We start from the raw sequence: 20,382 nt of genomic DNA on the forward strand, positions 1-20,382 counted from the left end.
TGGAATCTTCCCGGACCAGGGCACGAACCCATGTCCCCTGCATCGGCAGGCCGACTCTCAACCACTGTGCCACCAGGGAAGCCCCCTTCTTCTGTTCTTCCTCTCAAATTTCCTTGTCCCCTCAGGGAATGATTTTGAACAGGGGTGGAGGCTGCAGCCGGAAGAACACTTACTGTTTTTCACCATTTGGTCAGGGGCTGGCTTTCCCAGGTCGCTACCAGGAGACCAGCTCTGAGGACAAAGGACTGACATTCTGAGGAGCTCCGCTGAGGGGCAGGCAGTGTGTTTGGTAGTCACAGACAGGGCCTCATGGAATGTTCCCAGCCTTCTGGGGTAGATAACACTATCCTCACCGCAGAGACGGGGCATTCGAGCTCAGAGGAGTTGTCGGTTGTAGGGAAAGAAGGGCCGGGCAAGTGCAGTTTGGCGGCTGAGCTGGGCCCATGTGAAGCGATGATGTTCACTGCCTCCCATGGGGGTGGGTGGGGAGAGGGACTCAGCTCTGATAAGACAGGGAGTTGAGGAAACGCGCTGACTACCTCCATCCGCAGACCATTCTCTCCTCCCAACCTCCGACCTCTCTGAGGGCCAGGGGAAGGTTTGGCCTCGTTCGGTTCCTCTTCGAAGGGTGAACTCTGGCACCACCGCAGGCTGATACCTGAGGCAGGTCAGGTTCCTCCTGGCCGGCCACATGCCGGTCTGCCCAGCGGCCTGCCTGCCTGCCTGGACCCGCTCCGGCAGCCTCCCCTCCCTTTGTAGGGCTCTCCTGAGCGAGGCCAGCCCCAGGCCCTAAGGCAGTAGCTGCTGCTGGTCTGGACGGGGAGGGCTTCCCATGCTCTGGTTGGCAGATTCTTGGCTCACGTCCCTGGAGAACTCTGGCTTCCTGGTTACTCAGGCTCCCACCGTGGTGAGAGCCTGAGGGCACGAGGGCCAGCCGGTGGGTATGCCAGCTCGCAGCCCTCTCTCATCTGGCTCCCCGGGGAAGTGCAGCTTCTTGGCCCAAAGCTCTTGGCCTTTGCTGGTTTCCTAGCCCTTTCCAGGGGTGGGTAAGCTTTGGCCTCTGTAGCTGCAGGCAGGAGGCTGAGCTGAGCCGGTAGAGAGCCTGAGTGCTGGAGTTCCCACTTCTGGGAGAAGTGAGAGCTGGAGATACCTCCATAACTTCGGGCAGAGCCGCCAAACCGCCTCACTGGACAAAGACATCTGCTGGCTTTCTTTTGAGGGGCAATGTGACCTCTTCCGAAAGGCCTCTGCAGTGCCTCCATGGTCAATCTTGGCAAAGAAAGAATGCTCTAGACCAGGGGTTATCAAACCCATGGGCTAAGTACAGCCTGCCATCTGTTCGTGTAAATAAAGTTTTATTGGAACAGAGCCATGCGTACTTGTTTACACACTGCCTAAAGCTGCTTTGGTGCTACAGTGGCAGGGACCTTATGGCCTGCAAAGCCTAAAATATGACCGTCAGTAAAATGACTGTCTGGTTATTTACCAAAAAAGTTTACTAACTCCTGCTCTAGACTGCCAAAGATCTGGCCTCCAAGTTCAGAGAGGCTCCGTGGACTGAGGGGACGAGCTGGCCCAGGTGAGCAGTGCCATGGAAACAAAACCAGGAAGCAAGGGGAGGTAGATAACCGCCTAGGGTGTTTGCCCAACACAGAGCTGGAAGACCTGCCTGGCACCAGGGACAGCAGAGCTGTTCTCTGAGCCTCTCCCTCCTCCAGCTCGTGCTGTTTTAGCTCCCCGCTAACATGGCCAACAAGGGTCCTTCCTACGGCATGAGCCGTGAAGTGCAATCCAAAATCGAGAAGAAGTACGACGAGGAGCTAGAGGAGCGGCTGGTGGAGTGGATCATAGCGCAGTGCGGCCCCGACGTGGGGCGCCCGGACCGTGGGCGTGTGGGCTTCCAGGTCTGGCTGAAGAATGGCGTGGTGAGTGGCACCCGGGGCAGGGGGGGCTGGGTCCATGCCATCCTGCCGGAGTTGTGGGGCAGAACCCCCAAACCGAGTGCCAAGCTCCTTTCTACACCCGGCAGATTCTGAGCAAGCTGGTCAACAGCCTGTATCCGGATGGCTCCAAGCCGGTGAAGGTGCCTGAGCACCCGCCGTCCATGGTCTTCAAGCAGATGGAACAGGTGGCTCAGTTCCTGAAGGCAGCTGAGGACTATGGTGTCACCAAGACGGACATGTTCCAGACTGTGGACCTCTTTGAAGGTACAGAGAGAAGAGGGCTGGAGGCAGGTGGGGGACAGGAGGGTGAGGCAGGGACGAGGGATGATCAGAACTGCCGTGATGATGCCTCTGCATGGCAGGAGTGGGATACCCTGGGATCTACTGTGCCTCTTTTGATTTTAGGACCAACTCTGCCCCGGGTTGGCCAATTTTCTGAGAGGTGTGGGCAGGCTCTGCCTTGGAGTCCTGTTTACACAGTCCTGAAGATCATTTCCCCTCCCCTCTTTCTTCTCACAGGCAAAGACCTGGCAGCGGTGCAGAGGACCCTGATGGCCCTGGGCAGCTTGGCAGTGACCAAGAACGATGGACACTACCATGGAGATCCCAACTGGTTTATGAAGTATGCGCCACCAGGGTTTCCCTGCACCCTGAGCTTGGGTCTCTGCAGGAGACGGGCTAACCCTTTAGTACAGTGATTTGGGGAAGCAGATAGCCAGGAAGGTATGAACTGAAAGTCTAGGATGGGGGGAAATGGGTCCCTAATACGTCTTGACTCCTCCCTTTCTACCCTCCTGTCTCAGCCAGTCTCCATAGCCTGTGCTGTGGGGCAAGCTAGATAAGGAAACGAGTGGTGAAATGGGGAGGGAATGGGATCGGCCTAGGAAGTAACACAGGAAACCAAAGATGGGTGGAAAACACACAGTCCTGGCAAGTCTTTGACCTGGTTCCTCCTCTCCTAGGAAAGCCCAGGAGCATAAGAGGGAATTCACAGAGAGCCAACTGCAGGAGGGAAAGCATGTCATCGGCCTACAGATGGGCAGCAACAGAGGGGCCTCCCAGGCTGGCATGACAGGCTACGGCCGACCTCGGCAGATCATCAGTTAGAGGTGGAGGGCCAGCCCCCGGCCCCGCCCTCGCCCAGCTCGCCGGCCGCAGCCCTCCCGCCTCGCCAGCCTCACCCACACCCGTGTAGTTCCTTCAGCCCCGGCCAAGCTTCGAGGCTCCGTCACTGAGCAAAGGTGACTGCACTTGGGCAGCTTGCCCGCACCCCTCAGCCTCAGCCCAACTTCTGACCCCAAAGCACTGCTCCCCTGGCCCACCTCCCACCTCCCCGGCCAGCTCCACTGTCTCTCCATCCCGGGCCGAGCAGGGGAGACGTGGGCTGGCAGTGGCCTGGGTGTGGGCAAGTCCACTGTCCTCCCGGGCAGCTGATGCTCATAGAAGGAGACCCAGGCCAACCGCCCCCGATTTTTTTGCTGGAATATTTTGAGGGTTGAAATTCAAAAGGAAAAAAAAAAAATACATCAATCTTTTCTCAGGCCTGGCTGGGAGCGTCTGATTTGCCCCAGTCACTTCCGTTTCGGTTACAGGAAATCTGAGCAGGGAACAGGCCGGCAGCTCGGGTTTACGTGTGTTCCTGGCTGCCATCCTCTGAAGGACCCCTCGAGTTCCAGGATTTCAGGGGCTGGGAGAGGAGAGTGAATCTCGGGACTGAAGGGAACGAGCAGCAACTTGGAGACTTGGATTAGCTTTGGGGAGGCGGCAGAAAGGAGATGGGAAGGAGCAGAACTGTGAGGAAGGTTTTTATTTTGGAAAAGCTGTGCAGAAAAAATTCAACAAAATGTTGCTGTGAAAAGAGAAAACCAAATCTTAAGCGTTAAAAAAAAAAAAAAAAAATTCAAATCGACCAACTAGCTCAGAAGAGGGAAGGAGGCCAAGAATGGGAGGAAGAGTCGCAGCCTGCCAGGCAGATGGCTGGCCTCCGGCAGGCACGGCCATTTCCCTGAGCACTTTGCAGAGGAAGACGGGTGGTCACAGGGCTGCAGGGCCAGTGCCTGATCCGACACCTGTCCCAGTCCTGCCACAGACTCCCCCAGGATGTGCCCTAGCCCTGCCAGGTGCGTCGTACCGATCCTTCAGGATGAAGGGTGGGCATGATGGCGAGGGGGTCAGGGGTGTGTTCAAGGTTGGCTTCTGATCAGGGCTAATGGAGGCAGCTGCTTCCAGGGCATGTGTGCCAAGCTGAGGGTTGACTGCCATGCCCATATGCCAAGGTCCAAGGCTTAGGCTGGAAGTGAGGGGGAGAGAGGAAAAGTCTGCTGTTTCTGGCCCCTGGGTCGTTAAAAGGACAGGCGTGTCCGGGGCTCTTCCCAGCCTCCACCCCTAAGCCCTCTTCCCAAGTGACCCCAGTGATGTTTCTGCTGAGATGCTCCTCTGGCCATGTGTGGGTGAGGGTCCCTGTGCCCAACACCACTGGCCTGCCCTGGAGAAACAAGGATGGAGACCTGCCCAGCAGGGGCCCCAATCCCTTGTCCGAGACCTTCTCACCAAAAACTCCCGTTGGGTTGGAGGAAGGTTCCATGGCTGTTGCGAGACTGTAATCTGGCTCCGCTTGTACCTTCTGAAGGCCCTTGCCCTCCCTGAGTGTGGTCTTTAGCCAGAGGGTGCTCTTTAGGCCTCTGGTCCCAGGTGGAAGCATCGGGGCTGCCTTCTCCCCAGAGCTCCCGGGACTGCGGAGCAGCTTTCCAAGCTTCCCCAGTCTTAGGAAGTTAGAGCCTCTCCCATGTTGGCTGTCAGGCCCAAGGTCAGCAAATCTGCGCCTCCTTCCCCTGCAGCAGGTCTGGGGGCAGGTGCTGAGGGCAGTCCAGGGCACTCCTGCTCTGGGACAGGCTCCAGTTCCCTTGATCCAGCAGGTCTGAGGCGTGGAGCCCGGAGGTGGTGGGAGGGCCCTCGCTCTCCATCCCCACTCCACCTGGATCCTGGCTGCTGCAAAGGGGCACTGATTCCAGTTCTGTCCCCTCCTCCCTGGCTGTTCGGCTGCGCTGGGGCCGGTGGCGGGGTCCACTCCTACAGACTGGGTGAGAGGCCACATTCCTCTGGCTCAAGTATACTTCCAGCGTGTAGTAAATGGTCCAGAAGACGGCGAAACAGCCTATCAGCACCAGGGTCTGGGGGAAAGTCAAACACCTGTGTAAGGGTGGTTTCCCAGAACAATGGGCTCAGAAACTCTCTCTCTTCCTAGGGGCTGCCTCTCCCACCCCAAACCACTCCCCCTGTTCCCCCCACACAAGGAATGCCCTGGAGAGTTAGCCTGTAGAGTGGGGACCTAGGTCTTCCCAACCCCTCACTCCCCAAGTCACCTTGAGTCTCCCACCAAGGACCACATCCCTCAGGACATTTCTGCCTGCCTGCAGCTTGGGTTTTGGCCCTCGTACCTTGAGGGTGTTAGGGGTGATGGTATAACCATCTTCCTCTGGGATTTTCAGCCCGGGAGGGCAGGGCAGCGTGAAGCCATCATGCAGGTATTTCCCACTCATGGCACTTTCTAGTAACCTGTGGAGAAGAAAGGAGACGAGGATGCCCTACTCAGCTTGGTTCCTCTACCGCCTGCCTCGCCCATCCTCCCACCTCACAGCCAGACAGAGGGAAGCCCCATAGCAAACAGGGGAGGGCCACGCTGTGGGTTCCCAGGGAGGTGGCACTCCTTAAGTGGCCTTTTCCCTGACCCCGTGAGTCCCTCTCCCTCTGACACATGTGTCTACACCTACCTTTGTCTGTCCCTGATGTCTACTGGACTCCACACAGAGCCATATAGGGTCAGCTGCCATTGCCGGAGGATGCCGGCCTGGGACGTCTCATCTCCTAGAGCCACAAGCAGGGCGGTCCGTGAGCCACGCCCCGCTGTTGGCCACACAGACAGCAGAGGCCCTGCCCACCCCGCCACCCAGAGGGACTCAGACCACATGAGCGGCCACAGTAGTTGTCTAACTGTGTCCCACTGACCCCAGACGCAGACGTGCCTCTCGGGGTGCCCTTCCCGAAAGGCGGAGGTGAAAGGTGGCACTCCCAGGTGGAGAAGTTTTGCCTCTTTCATACATATTTTGGGGTTTCAGCTGGGATTTTTCTTGGGAAGGAAAAAAAAAAAAGTCCAGCTAAATTAAAGGAAGGTTTGAAAACCACCAGTCTGGTGATGAACACCTAACTTGGCTGGAAGTTGGGAGGGTTGGGTTCAATTTCCAGTCCTCACTGAGATACTGTGTGACCTCACACAGGTCACTTCAAACCTCTGGGTGGGCCTCAGTTTTAAAAAAAAAAAAAACGGTGAAAATTAGTCCTGCCCTTACCTGCCTACCAGGGCTGGCCGGAGGATGGTTATATGTGAAAGAACTTGAAATGTGGTTTCAACAAGGAATTTTTGTTGCTATCCTGAGGAAAAATGGATCAGTCACTCCTCCAAGGAATAGGAGAGGTAGTAGGAATGAACAATTCTAGGTATCAATGCCCATTGTTTTGGGTGGGGCATACGTCTTGGCATCTACCCTCTTGGTCCGATGGCAACCCTATGTATTCCACCTGGGACAATTTCTGTGGGGACTCTGAGATCCAGAGGGACCAGATGACAATCACGAAAGGCAGGGCCCTGGTGGCGGGCAGGCAGGCTTACCTACATCCCTGACGACGAGTCTGTAGGTCCCTTTCGCTCTTTCCCCCCAGCACCGCACAGTGGAGAAGGTCCAATCATTGAAGCCATTGGGGTCCCTGGGGCAAGAACAGAGGAGACAGAGGAAGGCATGGAGCAGGGAACTGACCCCTTTGCCCAAAAGCATTTTCTCACTGTAGTAGCAGTTGTTGTCTGAGCTACAGCCATCGGGAGGGTGCCATGAAGGGCCCTCAAGTGCTGGCCCTTGCCCCTGGGATCTCAGGGGCTGAGGGACCTGTGTCAATGTAGTGTAGTGGAAAAAGCAAACGTGGAGAGAACACGGGCTTGGGAGTCCCATAGGTCTAGGCTTACTGCTATTCTCTCAGGCACTTAACTAGCTCTGTGACTTGTTTCCTCATTTGTAAAGGGTTACAAAGTCTACCCTGCATGGTCCTTACTAGGATTAAAGAAACTTGTGACCACCTAGAGGGGTGGGATAGGGAGGGTGGGAGGGAGGGAGACGCAAGAGGGAAGAGATATGGGAACATATGTATACATATAACTGATTCACTTTGTTATAAAGCAGAAACGAACACACCATTGTAAAGCAATTATACTCTAATAAAGATGTAAAAAAATAAAAAAGGAAAAGAAGCTATATTTCAAGTGCAGTGCTGAGCCCATTGTAAGCACTTGAACAAAGAAGGTAATAAAGCCAGTACCACGGTAGCTAAGGACACTGCCAGTGTCCACTCCTCCCATATCTTTTCCTGGAAAAGGCCCTTGTCGCAGAGAGAGCTCAGGTGAGGGCACGTGTACATACGAGTCCAAGCTGCGGGGGGTGCCAATAAGAGACATCATGCCACTGGGGCAAAACAGCTTCAGTTCCAAGCTGCCACGTCGCGGATGAGTGATGGAGACTGTCACGGCCACGTGCTCCAGGGTCTTCAGCCCCGACATTTCCAGGTCCATCCTGCTGACTGTGGGAAGTCAGGCTGGGCAGCTGGGAAACCAGCCCCACAAACACTTATGCCCTCACTTCACCCCAACAGACAAAGGAACATACTCATGGAAGACACATACAAACATCTTTGGCAACCCTGACTGAACCTCGTGTACACTAGTAACTGGAATGCAGTTGCTGCTTTCAAGTTTACAATCTAGTTTAGAGTCCAGCTGGGAGGACAACACATACCCAAGACACAATGGAAGAACCAAACGGAGCAATTTCCGACATTCGCTCACCCAAAAAATAATTTACTGAGTACCTCCTACATTTCAGGCACTGTGCTAGCTGCTGGGAATATAGAGAAAAGTTGCACATGGTCTCTGCCTTCTATGTGCAAGTGGAAAATGATATGGAATGCGGTCTACATAACTGATGCTAGAACAGAGATGAGTCAGATGGGTTTAGGCACGCAGCCGTGAGACACACTCAGAGGGAGGAAGTGAATACGATTGGTGGAGAGTGTTGGTAGAGGGTATTCTAGAAGGGGAAATGGCATGTAGAAAGGCAGAGGTGGACATGAACAAGTTTCATACTGAAGGAAATACAAATTAAGAAAAAAAACTACTGAAGTGAAAAAATTTCAAGGAAATTGTGCTGAATGAAAAAAAGCCAATATCAAAAGGATACACAGGGGCTTCCCTGGTGGCGCAGTGGTTGAGAATCCGCCTGCCAATGCAGGGGACACAGGATCGAGCCCTGGTCTGGGAGGATCCCACGTGCCGCGGAGCAACTAGCCCTGTGAGCCACAATTACTGAGCCTGCGCGTCTGGAGCCTGTGCTCCGCAACAAGAGAGGCCGCGATGGTGAGAGGCCCCTGCTTGCAGCAACTGGAGGAAGCCCTCGCACAGAAACAAAGAGCCAACACAGCCATAAATAAATAAATATTTTTTAAAAAATGTTAAAAAAAAAAAAGGATACACAGTGTGTGATTTCATTTACGGAATATTCATGAATAACGTAACTGTAGCGATGGAGAACAGATTAGTGGTTGCCAGGTGCTAGGGATGGTACAGAGGGGATGGGTGTGGCCATAAAGGGGTGGCCCTGAGGAGTCTTGGGATGCAATGGTTCTGGATATTGGCTGTGGTGGTGATTACACAAGGCTATACATGTGGTAAAATTACAGACACACACACACACACAGAAATGTGAGTCTAACTGGTGAAATCTGAATAAGTGCTCTGCATTGGACCAGTATCATTTTCTTGGTTTTGCTGCTATCCTAGAATTAAGACATTTAACATGAGGGGAAGGGTGCACAGGACTTCCCTGAACATTTCTTTGCAACCTCCTGTGAATCTACAATTATTTCAAAATAAAAAGTCAAAAAACCCCAAAACAAACAAACAAAAAAACCCCACCAAGCTACTGAAGTGGAAGACTCAATTGGGGAATATTAAGAAATTAGGCTGCAATGAGAAATGATTCTTTCCAAAGCAACTTTCCTTTCATTAATTCATGCCGACAGGCAAAGCAGAGAGCAGCACCCCCATTTCACAGATGAAGAAGCTCAGAGAGAATATGAAAGTATGGGCAGGGGACCTAGCATGGGAAGGGCTTTAAAATTTTTACTTTAAACAAGCAACTGACAGCTATTAGAGATTATCGAGCAAGGACAGAGTTTAAAAAAAAAAAAAGTGCTAAAGGAAGGTTACTCTCAACAGCTGTGAGTAGGCTGAATCAGAGTAGGAAGAAGAAACAGGTGACAGGAAGCCCAGCTAAACTGCTTGATTCTAAGGGTAAGCCGATGTGAGCGTGGATAACTGATCAAAGAAGAAAGAGCGGGGAATTCCCTGGCTGTTCGGTGGTTAGGACTCTGTGCTGTCACTGCCGGTGAAATAAACCCTTTCTCAACTCTGTGCCTGCTGGTGCTAATGGCATGGGCTCTGGAGCCACCCAGCCTGGGTTCAAATCCCAGCTCTGCCATTTACTAGCTATGAGAATTAGTTTATCTGTAACGTGTCCCGGTCATAGTTCATGGTTTATCTTTTTTTTAAAATTTTTTATTTTTGGTTGCGTTGTGTCTTCGTTGCTGTGTGCAGGCTTTTCTCTAGTTGCGGTGAGCGGGGACTACTCTTCGCTGCGGTGCGTGGGCTTCTCATTGCGGTGGCTTCTCTTTGTTGCGGAGCACGGGCTCTAGGCACACGGGCTCTAGGTGCACGGGTTCCAGTAGTTGTGGCACGCGGGCTTTAGAGCACGGGCTCAGTAGTTGTGGCTCACGGGTTTAGTTGCTCCACGGCATGTGGGATCTTCCTGGACCAGGGATCGAACCCGTGTCCCCTGCATTGGCAGGCGGATTCTTAACCACTGTGCCACCAGGGAAGGCCCCATGGTTTATCATTTTAAGGTACACTCTCTGTCTCTTATTTTCTGCTGTACCTGGGGCCCCGGGCTCTGGAGAATAAAATTCCCAACTCCTGCCCGGATAAGGCTGCAAAGGATGGGAGAAGACACCTGGGAGTCTGCCTTTTAATTGATCTCTCGTTTTACTCTCACACCTCATCTCTGTCTTCTGTAGTGCATGGGGCCTCCGAGTCCTGAGCCTTTGGAGATTCTGAGGCATGAAACGAGCCTGTTGCCTAGGTTCACCCTTACAGGTACTTGGTTTGCAACTTTCTTAGTCCTGCCCACTTCTCCACTCATTTTCCGTCTTCCAAAAATGTGCTGCAATCTCTCCTTTGCTGTGGTCTCGTCTCTCATTCTCTTTGTCCTTGTGCTTATACCACTTTTATTCCTTTATTCTCACTTTGGTGAGGTTTTGGGAGTAAGCAGAGATAAAAGCGCGTGTTCAATTCACCGTCTTTAACCAGGAATCTTCTTCTGTCCCCACGGATTTTTCAACCCACCGCAGTCTAGCTTTTGCCCCCATGAATAGACTGAAACAAAGTACTCTTGGCAGTGGAAGCACGGAGTCCTAACCACTGGACCGCCAGGGAAGTCCCAAAGTATTCTTCTTAAGGTCACCAATGGCCTCCTTGATAAACCAGGGACGCCCTCAGTCCTTGCCCGCTTGCCCACTCCCATCAGAACTACCCTAGATTCCAGTGACACCATCCTCCTGTTTTTTTTCCAACCTCAAGCATCTCTTCTCAGTTTTCTTCTGAGGCCCCTTTCCTCTGTCCACTCCTTTAATGTCAGCCTGTGTTCTAGGTCCTCTTTTATCCTTGTCTACCCCCAACCCTAGTGATCTCCTTCTTTCCCAGACCTTTCTCTTCCATTTTTATGTGGGTGACTCCCAAACCATTACCTCCAGTCTAGACTTTCAAACTTATTTATTCAACTGCTTTCTGAATACAACCTTTAGATGCTGCATAGAAGCCTCAAACACAGCAGAGCCCAAACTCTCTTCCTCAGCTCTTCACACTCCATAGTCCTTGCCCAAACCTCTTCTTCCTCCTGGGTTCTTAATCTCATGTGATGGCACCACCATCTAATCAATGACTCCAGCTAAAAATTCAGAAATCTTTACATATATAGGTGTATGTATATAGATGTACATCTATATACGTACACCTTTATATATAAATTTTTACTATAGAAAGTTTCAGACCTATATAAATGGAGAAAACAGATGTTCTCTACACCTCACTTCAATAACTACCAATATATGGCCAATCTCATTTCATCGATGATCCCCACTTCTCCCCTCCCCAGATTCTCATTTTTTTTTTTTTGCGGTACGCGGGCCTCTCACTGTTGTGGCCTCTCCCGTTGCGGAGCACAGGCTCCGGACGCGCAGGCTTAGCGGCCATGGCTCACGGGCCCAGCCGCTCCGCGGCATGTAGGATCTTCCCGGACCAGGGCACGAACCCGTGTCCCCTGCATCGGCAGGCGGACTCTCAACCACTGCGCCACCAGGGAAGCCCCTCCCCAGATTCTTTTGACAGAATCGCCAGGCATCATATCCTTTCATTAGTAAAGATTTCCCATGTATCTCTAAAAGGTAAAGCCTCGGGAATCTCTGACTGCTCTCCTTCTCCCTTACTGCTAACATCAATTGGTGATAATTGACCTCGAAGGCTCCCCACAAACTTCAAGATAAAGGCCAAACTCCTTACCATGGCAGACACAGTTCCATGTGGCCCTACCACCTGAGTTTCCAGTCTTCCTCTGCCAGTCAGGAGCCACGCTCCAGCCACACCACGTGGCTTGCGCTCCCTGAAGATACCGTCGACTCTGCACGTGTTGCCCCTGCTGCCTGGATGTCCCTTTCCTCGCCTCTTCCCCCGGCTAGCTTACCTGGTGGGACTCGGGGTCAATCTCAGTTGCTTTGAGAACCCTCCTGTGTCTTCCGGGGTGGCAAGAGGCACCTGCGCCATCTCCACTGCAGTGCTTGTAACACTGCGCTCTACCTGCAGGAGGGACTGGGAGCAGCTCTCTGAGGGCAGGAATCGTGTCTTATCTCTGAACCCCTAGAACTTAGTACAGTGCCTGGGATGAGGCAGGTCTCACATACTTGTAGAACGAATGAGTCAATCAATCAAGAGACATTTCAGAGAAATAAATGAAAGACAAAATTCTGAGGGCTGGAGGAAGACCTAGGGAGAGGCAAGGGATACAGTGGGATTGAAAACTCCCGAGTTTCAAGTTTGGGAGCCTAGGGAATGGTGATGGCACAGACAGAAATGAGAGAAACTTGGAAAGCAAGCTGGCTTTCGATAGGTGATAATGAAATCTAAGATGCTGTACATTTTAAACGTAAAGTACTGATGGGATATCCAACAGCACACAGCGATTTAGGAATAGAAAGATGGAGGAAAATATTCCTGGCATAGTTGAAGGAGAGTGTTAACATGGAAGATAAGGGCCTAACGGAGAGTAAATGACACGTTATAGAGCACGACAGAACAGAATGGAATCCAAAAAGAGCCCCGCGAGTGCTTGTCTGTGTTAGCATGTAACGTGTACGCAGTGGCACGTTACATGCGTTTCCTTATTGGGGTGTACAGCGACTTGGGTGGCCAGCCATGTGGCAACACGAGAACTGTTTTATTAGAATTAAATGAGTTAATCCTTAAGCCAGTGCTTCGCACCTAAACACTCAAATCTTAGTTGATGATGATCATATTATTTTGCCTTTGGCAAGCTGCGGTCTTTTTCAACCGCCCTCCCCCCACCCCACCCCACCCCGAAGATCCCAGGGATTTATTTGCCCATAATCTTGCAGAAGCCAGAAAAATCTCTACCCCTCTCACTGGTTAGGGATCAGAATAAGAGATGTTGATCTAGGAATCATTTGTGGAGAGGTGGCAGCGGAAGCCATAAACACAGCTGTGCCGTCGAGGGAGAAAACGTAGAGGGAGGGTCAAGAACATGGAATGAGTCGTAGAAGGCACTCTTGGTTTGGGAGTAGTGAGGAGAGTGAACAGAAAAACCAAGTTCCTTGGGCAGAGAAGCCAGAAGAGGGCCATGGAGCAAAGGAGGTCACTGCAGCCACAGGAAGAGGGAGGCTGCCACACAGGTCTCGTTAGTCCAGTCAGAGAACAAGAGGGCTGAGAAGGATGGGCTGTGAGCTGGCCCCTGGTCTGAGCAGGAGAGGGGCACTGTGAGTGATGGAGTAAGTCTTCAGCGGTGGAGAGGGTGTGATAAAGGCGAGCAATTGCTTTGGTTAATTCATTTGAAAAGGTTACTGGTTGGAGGCGGGCAGAGACTTAAAGGTGTTTCCTAACAGATGCTCGGAGGGTGTTTGAAGGCAGGAGGAGGAATCAGTGGGGAGAGAAAGACTGGGCAGGAGAGGAAGATTCAGAGCCAGGAAGGAACAGGACTCAAGCATGGCCAGAGGGGGAACCAGCACTGGCTGCAAACAAGGATAAAAGGGTAATTGCAAGTGGTGTTCGGGAATCTTCTGTAAATACACACAGGCTCCCTTGTGTTTTGGATACTCCTCCCAAACCCCGCCCCCCCTCCCACCCTCTGGTAGAGATTTCAGACCCAGAGTCAGAGCTAAAGGAACCGAGGGGCGCCAATCCCCTTCCCCTACATCCTCCTCCTGTCTTGCTCTAGAGCTGCCCTGCCCAAGAAGGTGGCCACCAGCCACACGTGGCTATTTAAATTCAATTACAGTAACACACAAACTTAGTTCCTCAGCCACACGAGCCACATTTAAAATCTTCAATAACCTCACACGAATTGCACAGCACAGATAGAGAACATTTTCATCATTGTAGAACGTTCTCTTGGACACCACTGCTCCAGAGTCTTAGTGGTATTGCACCCCTTTTCCATCTCAGGGATGTTCAGTTCCTTCTACCTTACAAAAAAGTTCACCTTCCAGCCCTTGGACACTGACTCGCCCAGGTCTTGGTGGGAAAGACTGTTCCTTGGCTATAGGGAAAGAGGTTTACTAACTGTCCGGGACTATGCTCAGCTCTATGTGAACTGGACTTTCTGCAGCCTCCAAGCACGCCCACAAGCGTGGACCTTCAGTTCTGTCTGCTCAGGGGTGAATGGGGTCACGACAGAGGGGAAGACACCTTTGCTGACCTTGAAGATCAGCAGTCCGCTTGCTGCCCTCCAAACCAACGAAGGGCTCCATTAGCAAAACTTGCTGAGTCTTCACCTCCCTTCTCTCCATCCTTCTCTCCCCACTATCCCACCTCCCGCCCTCCTCTGCCCAGGACAACCTGTCCTTCTTTCTCTTGCTTCCTAGTGACAAACGAGCAGGTGCCAGACGCCTCTATACCGAGGGACGTTTGTTAGACATGCCGGGGAACATCCCTGGTTAGTGGGAAGCAGAAGATGACGAAGCTGGGAAGGACTCTAAGTCGACCCCCTCATTTGATGGATGCGATTGCGGGTTAGCAGCCCTGGATGGGAGGTACAAGTTAAAAGACATACTGTCCCAAGACATGCAAGTGCGAAGCCCCGAGATTCCTACTGAACTGCATTCCTGGGAACGTTCCTGCACTTCTCTGCCTTGGCTGATGCTTTATGCCCTTTCCAAGACAGCATTCCTTTTACGGAAAATGCAATGAACTGGGCCCATGGATTTCCTTCCACGTAGAGGGGAAACTGGGCAAGTGCTGGACATGGTTAGGGAGAGAGACAACGGGACTATTCCCAGTGAAACCTCCACCCCAGGGATGCCATCTCCACCTCCCCTCCATGCTCCCATCTTTGGCCATTCCTCCTTTTGCCACTGTTGTGGTTTGAACACTTCCTAGGAGGATGGGAAATGCGAAAACAGTTCCATTTGTGTACAAAGCATGACATGCTTCAATCTCCACAAAAATTAGTGAATAACTCTGCCTGTCAAAAATCCTTGAGGAAAAAAATCCCCAAGGAACTGGAGACAGGGAAAACTCCCCAGTGGGAAGTCCGGGAAATCTGCAGACAGAAGATCCTCTTGTTCAAGTGTCCCAATCCAGCTGCCCTCTTCTCTGGGAAGGGGCTCAACCTCTGTGCTCAACGTAAGACGACATCTCTGACTGACAACACACGGCCCTCACCCCTTCAGATAGTCCTAGCGGCCCCAGGTGTGATGGACACGTGGGCAGAGGGAGGGCCACCACAGTCTAGGGAGCCCTCTGGGGACTCCTCTGTCCTCCCCCTACAGGCCCCAGCTGACTCTCTCTGTATTAGACAAGCCTGAGAATCAAAGGAAGACATTCTCAACTCCCTCATTCCATCCAAAGGCCACCGGGTTGCAGAGAATCGTCTGGCAAGTTCCTAGCATGGAAGTCAAAGGAAAGTCTTTCAACTCGTGCCTTGTCTCCCAGGTCCCAGTCCCAGCCCTCCCACCAGCCTTCCTAATCGCTTGCTCGGCAGTCCTTTCCACCACCAGTAACTCAGGAGAAAGGTCTCGTTTAAGCAGCCGGGGGGCCAGCCAACTCAGAAGCAACAACATGTCCTAAAATGGTCAAAGAAAACTCCACAGGTTTGGCTGGAGCTCAGCTCCTACAGGAAGGGGGTAGGATCCGGCAGGGAGGATGAGTTTAGCTTCTCCATCACCCCACCCCAAACCTCAGGCCCACGATTAACCCCCTTTCTGCTGACTGCTTACCATTCCACAGGACCTCCAGGGGGCGGGCGGACAGTGGGATAGCCTTGTTCTCTTTCAACACTGGGCTGACGTAGGAAGCTAAGTAAGGGACAGACGTCCAGATCTATGAAAGGAAGGGGGGACGGCGAATGAACAAACAAGATGGACCCCACACACCCACTCTCATCTACTTGGCCCCTAGGGCACTGCTCTTTTTATTTCCCCCTTCCTCACCACCTTCCTTCGCTCCCGAGGCTCCTGCGGACCACCTGGCCTGCTCCCTATGGCACCAAAGCAAGGAAATGCTGTGTCCAGGACAGCAGATGAGGGGCAGAGCACCCTGAGGGCTCCAGACGATACTCAGGTCCCATTTACTCTCCACTTTAATTATAGTGTCGAGCCTGCTTCCTCACTTGTAAAATGGGTCTCAGATGAACGAGCATTTATTAAACACCTGCGATGTGCCAGGCAGTGTCTTAGGCATTCTCCCCACCTCCTTCGTCATTCCACGCAGGACACCTATTCACCTTGGCTGCGTTCACAAGTCTCCAAGCATTGAGCAGGCCGAATCCGTGCTGGTGGCTGTGGCTAAAGCCGGCCTCGTTGGTGATCCAATCCGCGCGGCGATCCTCATACTGAGAGGACAGGGGTCCCGGTTAGTCTCTCGGATTTTAAGTTTCCCTGCTCGCCCTGCTAGCTGATCCAGTCCAGACTCTCCCACCAAGGCTGCTAGGAATGGATTTCCCAAGGAAAGCTGGGACAAAAGGGCAAAGGCCTGTGATGTCACCAGCCCAATGGCCCGTTTCTAGAGAGGGAGCCAGGAGCCACAGGCTCCTAAGTCAGGAGCCCAGCCGGAGCTCTCCTTTGCAGGTAAAAGGGCAGCAGCAGAACAGGTGCGAGTGAATTTAGGTCTGTGGTCTTGACGGGGTCCCCACACTTGTTCCGTGCACATGCAACTCTGGACGGGATTTGGCACCTAACGTCTGGGACACCTAGAATCTGAAACCTCCAAGTCCTTGGGACCGAAAGTCTGACGTGGGCTGGGCCAGGCCATTTGTCCACCTGCGAGGATCTCACCTGGGTGGCTGTGAAGACGATGATGTGCTGGACGTCACGCCACGTGAGGCAGGGCCGCACCTGCAGCATCAGGGCTATCATGCCGGCTGCCAGAGGGGCCGCGGCTGAGGTCCCCGTGTGGCCCTCGGTGCAGCCTGTGCCCTTCTGAAGGTCCCAGTCTGTGGTCACCTGGGAAGCGGAATGGAGAGGACGAGGACTGGGTTAGGGACGGTTCCCAGGTGCTGTGGAGGGAGGGGTGCGGGGCTGGGCCTCAGCCCGAGCCTCCGGGGGCCCTTCCATTGCGAGAGCTGAATGTCTAGCAGGTCGGGATGAAGGAGATTCTTCCTCCTTCTTCGCCTAACAAGAGAATCTCTGGAGAGTTGAGAAGAATTAAAAAGTTACTCTGGGGGTCTGGTTACTGTGGGGGAGGGGGCGGTAAGGAGCTGGAGAGAGGGGAGAGGCCTCACGTGCAGAGGATGGTTTCCTGATTCCGGCTCCTCTGGTGACCCCTTCCCAAATCCTCCACCCAACCCCAGCCCCGCCCCTCCAGCCCCCACAGCCCTTGGAGACAGAGGAAGTGGCCGGGAGCTCCTGGGCCCCAGCTGGAGCGGGGACAACAGTGACGGCACCAGTCGAGGAAATCCAACTTGGCAGCTCAGCGACAGGGCCTGGAGTGACATCCGTGCGAACAAAGGGAGTGTGTTCCCAGGGAGAGGAAGCTGTCCCCTTGTCCACCCGTGGGCTCAGCATGGGTGTAGCATCTACACCCCCTGTCCACCCTGGCCCGGGGCGATCCACAGGCCTCCCTGCCTCCCTGCTCTGGGCCTGGTGCCTCGGGTGGTTTCCACGAGTGCCCCCTTTTCCACCTGTGGTCCTGAGGTGGGAGGTGAGAGCGGGGGTCAGGGAGACACAGCATCCGTCTGGCATCCAGTTCTTTTCATGCTCGAATCTACCCTGGAGCCACAGAGGGTTTAGCCGAGGGGGGCCCTGCCTAAACCTGCTCCAGGCCATGGCCCTCCGGATCTGGCACGCGGTGCCCATGCTAAGACCAGAAAATCTTCTTCCAAGCTTCTCTCCTGGGTCAGATACCAAGGTGCTAACTTCTCCCAAGAGCTGCCCTTTCTCCACTGTCCTCACTGCTCGCCTTCCAGCTGTTACAGAGGCTGCCAAGAGATGTCATTTTCACTCAGACATCGTGCGCATGGAAGAGGCGGCAAAAACTCTCCAAGTGGAAGTCTCAGTGAGGGAGGAAAGCCTGGTCTGTGCCAGGGAGCAGGTTGATTTTTTCCTGCTACGGAAACAGCCTCACAGTGACAGTCTAGTGTGTAGCTGTGAGGCCCGTGAACTTGCCTGTGGCAGGAGCCCCAGGCAGCCACTGGAAAGGGCCGGGAAGGGCTCCAGGCAGCCTGTACCTCCGTGCCCGCCCTCAGGAAGACAGCCCCACCGAGCTGGTCATTGAACAGAAACTGGCAACTGGTTTCCAAGGCAAGAGCGTCCCAAAGATGGGAGCCTGGCTAAACAAACTCTCTTTTCATTTCCGGACAATTTATAGCTCAGATGGAACGTGGTAGGGGTGGAGGTGAGATGCGGAGCTGCGTCAGGAGGAGAAAGGCAGGCAAGGCACAGTAAGAGGAACCATTATGCTTGGCATAATGGTTCGCGGTCCCTCGCCGGGGCCGGGTCGAGCAGGTTCCCGAGAGTTCTGCCAGGATGTTCCTGCTCGTCCTCCCAACCCAGCCTGGCCTGGGGTGGCCGTGGGCGGTGCCCTCTGCACCCAGACCCCCTCCTGCCCACTTACTTCAGTCGGCTCCCTTTTTTCTTCTCTCGGGGTGGGGAAAGGGGCTGGGGTCGCCGGGCCCTGAGCCTTAAAACACTGTGCTGACCAGAAGTCATTTAGTGGCAAAACAGAATTTCAGTCTCTGGGAAAGTGAATCTGACCCAGAGGAAGCAGCCTAATTCCCAATGGCCCTGGAGAGCGCTCCCAACCCAGAGCCACTGGAGAAATGTGACACCACCTGGCTGCAGCCCAGCTCTGCCCGAGAGCCCCTTGTCCCCGTATCACTCTGTTCGGGGCACTGGGGACAGGCAGGGAGCTCTAGGATGACGGGATGAAGCTCAGCCAGCTGGGTGTAGGCACGGGACCCTGAATTCTTTCACAGGTTCCCACAGCTTGAGAAACTCCACTCCCTTGCTCTGACCTCTTGTTTGCTGTGGCTCCAGTTCCAGCTCCAAGGAAAGAGCTGTCTCTCGGGCTGACTGAGACATTCCTGACTCCTTTTCCCGCCGGTTCCGTGCCGACAACCACTAGCTTTACTCCCAAGGATGAACAGGAACAGAGCTCACAGTATTTACATAAGGGCTGCACAGCGGCGGAATGATGAGCCTTTTTTTTATAAAGGCCACAGAAATTTAGCCAAAGACCATGTTCTACCAAAGGAAGACATTTCAATCAATGTGATACTTAATCAATGTGATAGAGTGATTCCTACGATAACATGCATATTTGTAAGTTAAAATTTTAAAGATAAAACCCCTTTACACAGATATATTTAGAGTCCTCAGCTCCATTCTTCCAACAGGGGCAGACCCTTAGGGACACAGATCTGCTAGGGAAGAGGAACCCGAGGGCCCGGGCAGGGAGTGGAGGGCCCGGCGTGGGGCACTTACGATGCTCCGGAGCATCTTGTCCCCACCGCTGAAGGTGACCGCCAGCATGGAGGCACACTCCTCGGCGTAGAAAGGCATCCGTCCCTCCTCGTCCACAGCACCTGGGGACAGAGTAGGGGAAATGGGGGCAGAGACAAGGGCCTGAGAACATCCGAGTCATCTCTGAGTTATCACCTGGGGGGTTGTCCTGAGTTTAAAAAATGAGCTCAGTGGTCCAAGTCCTTCAAGTACCCACACTCCTCACCAGGACAGGCAGCCTCAAATGGCAGAGGGTATTCTGCGCCCTAAGACCATTCTTTCAACAGGCTCCAGGGTGGATCTGGGGGGCGTTCCACCTCAATACCTACTCATCCATTCGCACATGCATTTTCCTCAACATTTATCAATTACCTACCGTAAGTCGCACACTGTGTGAGGCATGGGGGCCATGGGAGAAGGGCACAGACCTGATCTCAAGGAGCCCATAGTCAGGGAGGAGGTCGGGTAAGTAAATGAAAACAACAGGGATGGTAAATGCTATGGGAGGGAGCACAAGTAAAGGGCATTTGGGGGTCAGGGAAGGCTTCAAGCAGGAGCGAAGGGACCCATGGAAGAGAGGCCAAAGCAGAGGGCTAAGCAGCTGTGGGGATGGAGGCGGGGGGGTGGGGGTGCGGGGCTTGGTATCCCAGATGACGGGCGGAAAGTGCTCCGGGGTATGACTTCTAAAGAAGTCCTGACATCCTCCGAGAGCAGGGCTAGTCCCTTCTAACTATCAGAGCCTGAAGAGAAGATCGTGCATACACTTTTAGACAGACCCGTGGAAGCTGGGGGCACACCCACATACACGGTCCCGTCACGACTGAGTGTCTCTCTCTCTCACACACACAGGCGTGAGCACACACGCACACCCGGGGCCACCAGGCCACTACCTATGGTGACTGTATAGATGGAGTTGGCGTAGCCATCGTAGTTGCAGTTGTCGTTGTGCTGGCCCCCATTGCCACTGGCTACCACGAAGATGCTCCCAAAGCCCTGGCGGCCAGCGATCACCCCGTGTTGCAGGGCAGCCTGAGGGGCAAAACGTCCAGGTCAGTTGAGGAGTTCA

At 53.5% G+C, this 20,382-nt stretch overlaps 2 protein-coding genes across 7 annotated transcripts in view; one reads left to right on the forward strand and one right to left on the reverse strand.

Moving 5' to 3' along the window:
• Nucleotides 1-3,484, forward strand: part of TAGLN (transgelin) — a 5,484-nt gene extending 2,000 nt beyond the window's left edge. For 2 of the 4 annotated variants that reach the window (XM_024751662.1, XM_024751660.1), the window contains 4 exons: nt 1,719-1,925; nt 2,030-2,207; nt 2,463-2,565; nt 2,906-3,483. In XM_024751662.1, the coding sequence (XP_024607430.1) occupies nt 1,746-1,925; nt 2,030-2,207; nt 2,463-2,565; nt 2,906-3,050 (606 nt within the window). In that variant the 5' untranslated portion in view covers nt 1,719-1,745 and the 3' untranslated portion in view covers nt 3,051-3,483. Of the gene's footprint in view, nt 1-1,514; nt 1,926-2,029; nt 2,208-2,462; nt 2,566-2,905 lie in introns of all 4 variants that reach the window. The other 2 variants (XM_024751664.1, XM_024751661.1) reach the window with 2 other exon arrangements.
• Nucleotides 3,485-3,516: 32 nt separating this feature from the next.
• PCSK7 (proprotein convertase subtilisin/kexin type 7) overlaps nt 3,517-20,382 on the reverse strand; it is a 24,090-nt gene continuing 7,224 nt past the window's right edge. The window contains exons 8-17 of one of the 3 annotated variants that reach the window (XM_024751659.1): nt 20,207-20,345; nt 19,299-19,399; nt 16,653-16,820; nt 16,103-16,210; nt 15,597-15,699; nt 7,409-7,565; nt 6,610-6,704; nt 5,714-5,807; nt 5,381-5,498; nt 3,517-5,113 (exon numbers count right to left, since the gene is read on the reverse strand). In XM_024751659.1, coding sequence (XP_024607427.1) covers nt 4,751-5,113; nt 5,381-5,498; nt 5,714-5,807; nt 6,610-6,704; nt 7,409-7,565; nt 15,597-15,699; nt 16,103-16,210; nt 16,653-16,820; nt 19,299-19,399; nt 20,207-20,345 — 1,446 coding nt within the window. In that variant the 3' untranslated portion in view covers nt 3,517-4,750. Of the gene's footprint in view, nt 5,114-5,380; nt 5,499-5,713; nt 5,808-6,289; nt 6,705-7,408; nt 7,566-15,596; nt 15,700-16,102; nt 16,211-16,652; nt 16,821-19,298; nt 19,400-20,206; nt 20,346-20,382 lie in introns of those variants that run through there. The other 2 variants (XR_003004018.1, XR_003004017.1) reach the window with 2 other exon arrangements.

Source organism: Neophocaena asiaeorientalis, unplaced genomic scaffold (assembly GCF_003031525.2).
Source record: "Neophocaena asiaeorientalis asiaeorientalis breed wild unplaced genomic scaffold, Neophocaena_asiaeorientalis_V1.1 scaffold479, whole genome shotgun sequence".
Classification (NCBI taxonomy): Eukaryota; Metazoa; Chordata; class Mammalia; order Artiodactyla; family Phocoenidae; genus Neophocaena; species Neophocaena asiaeorientalis.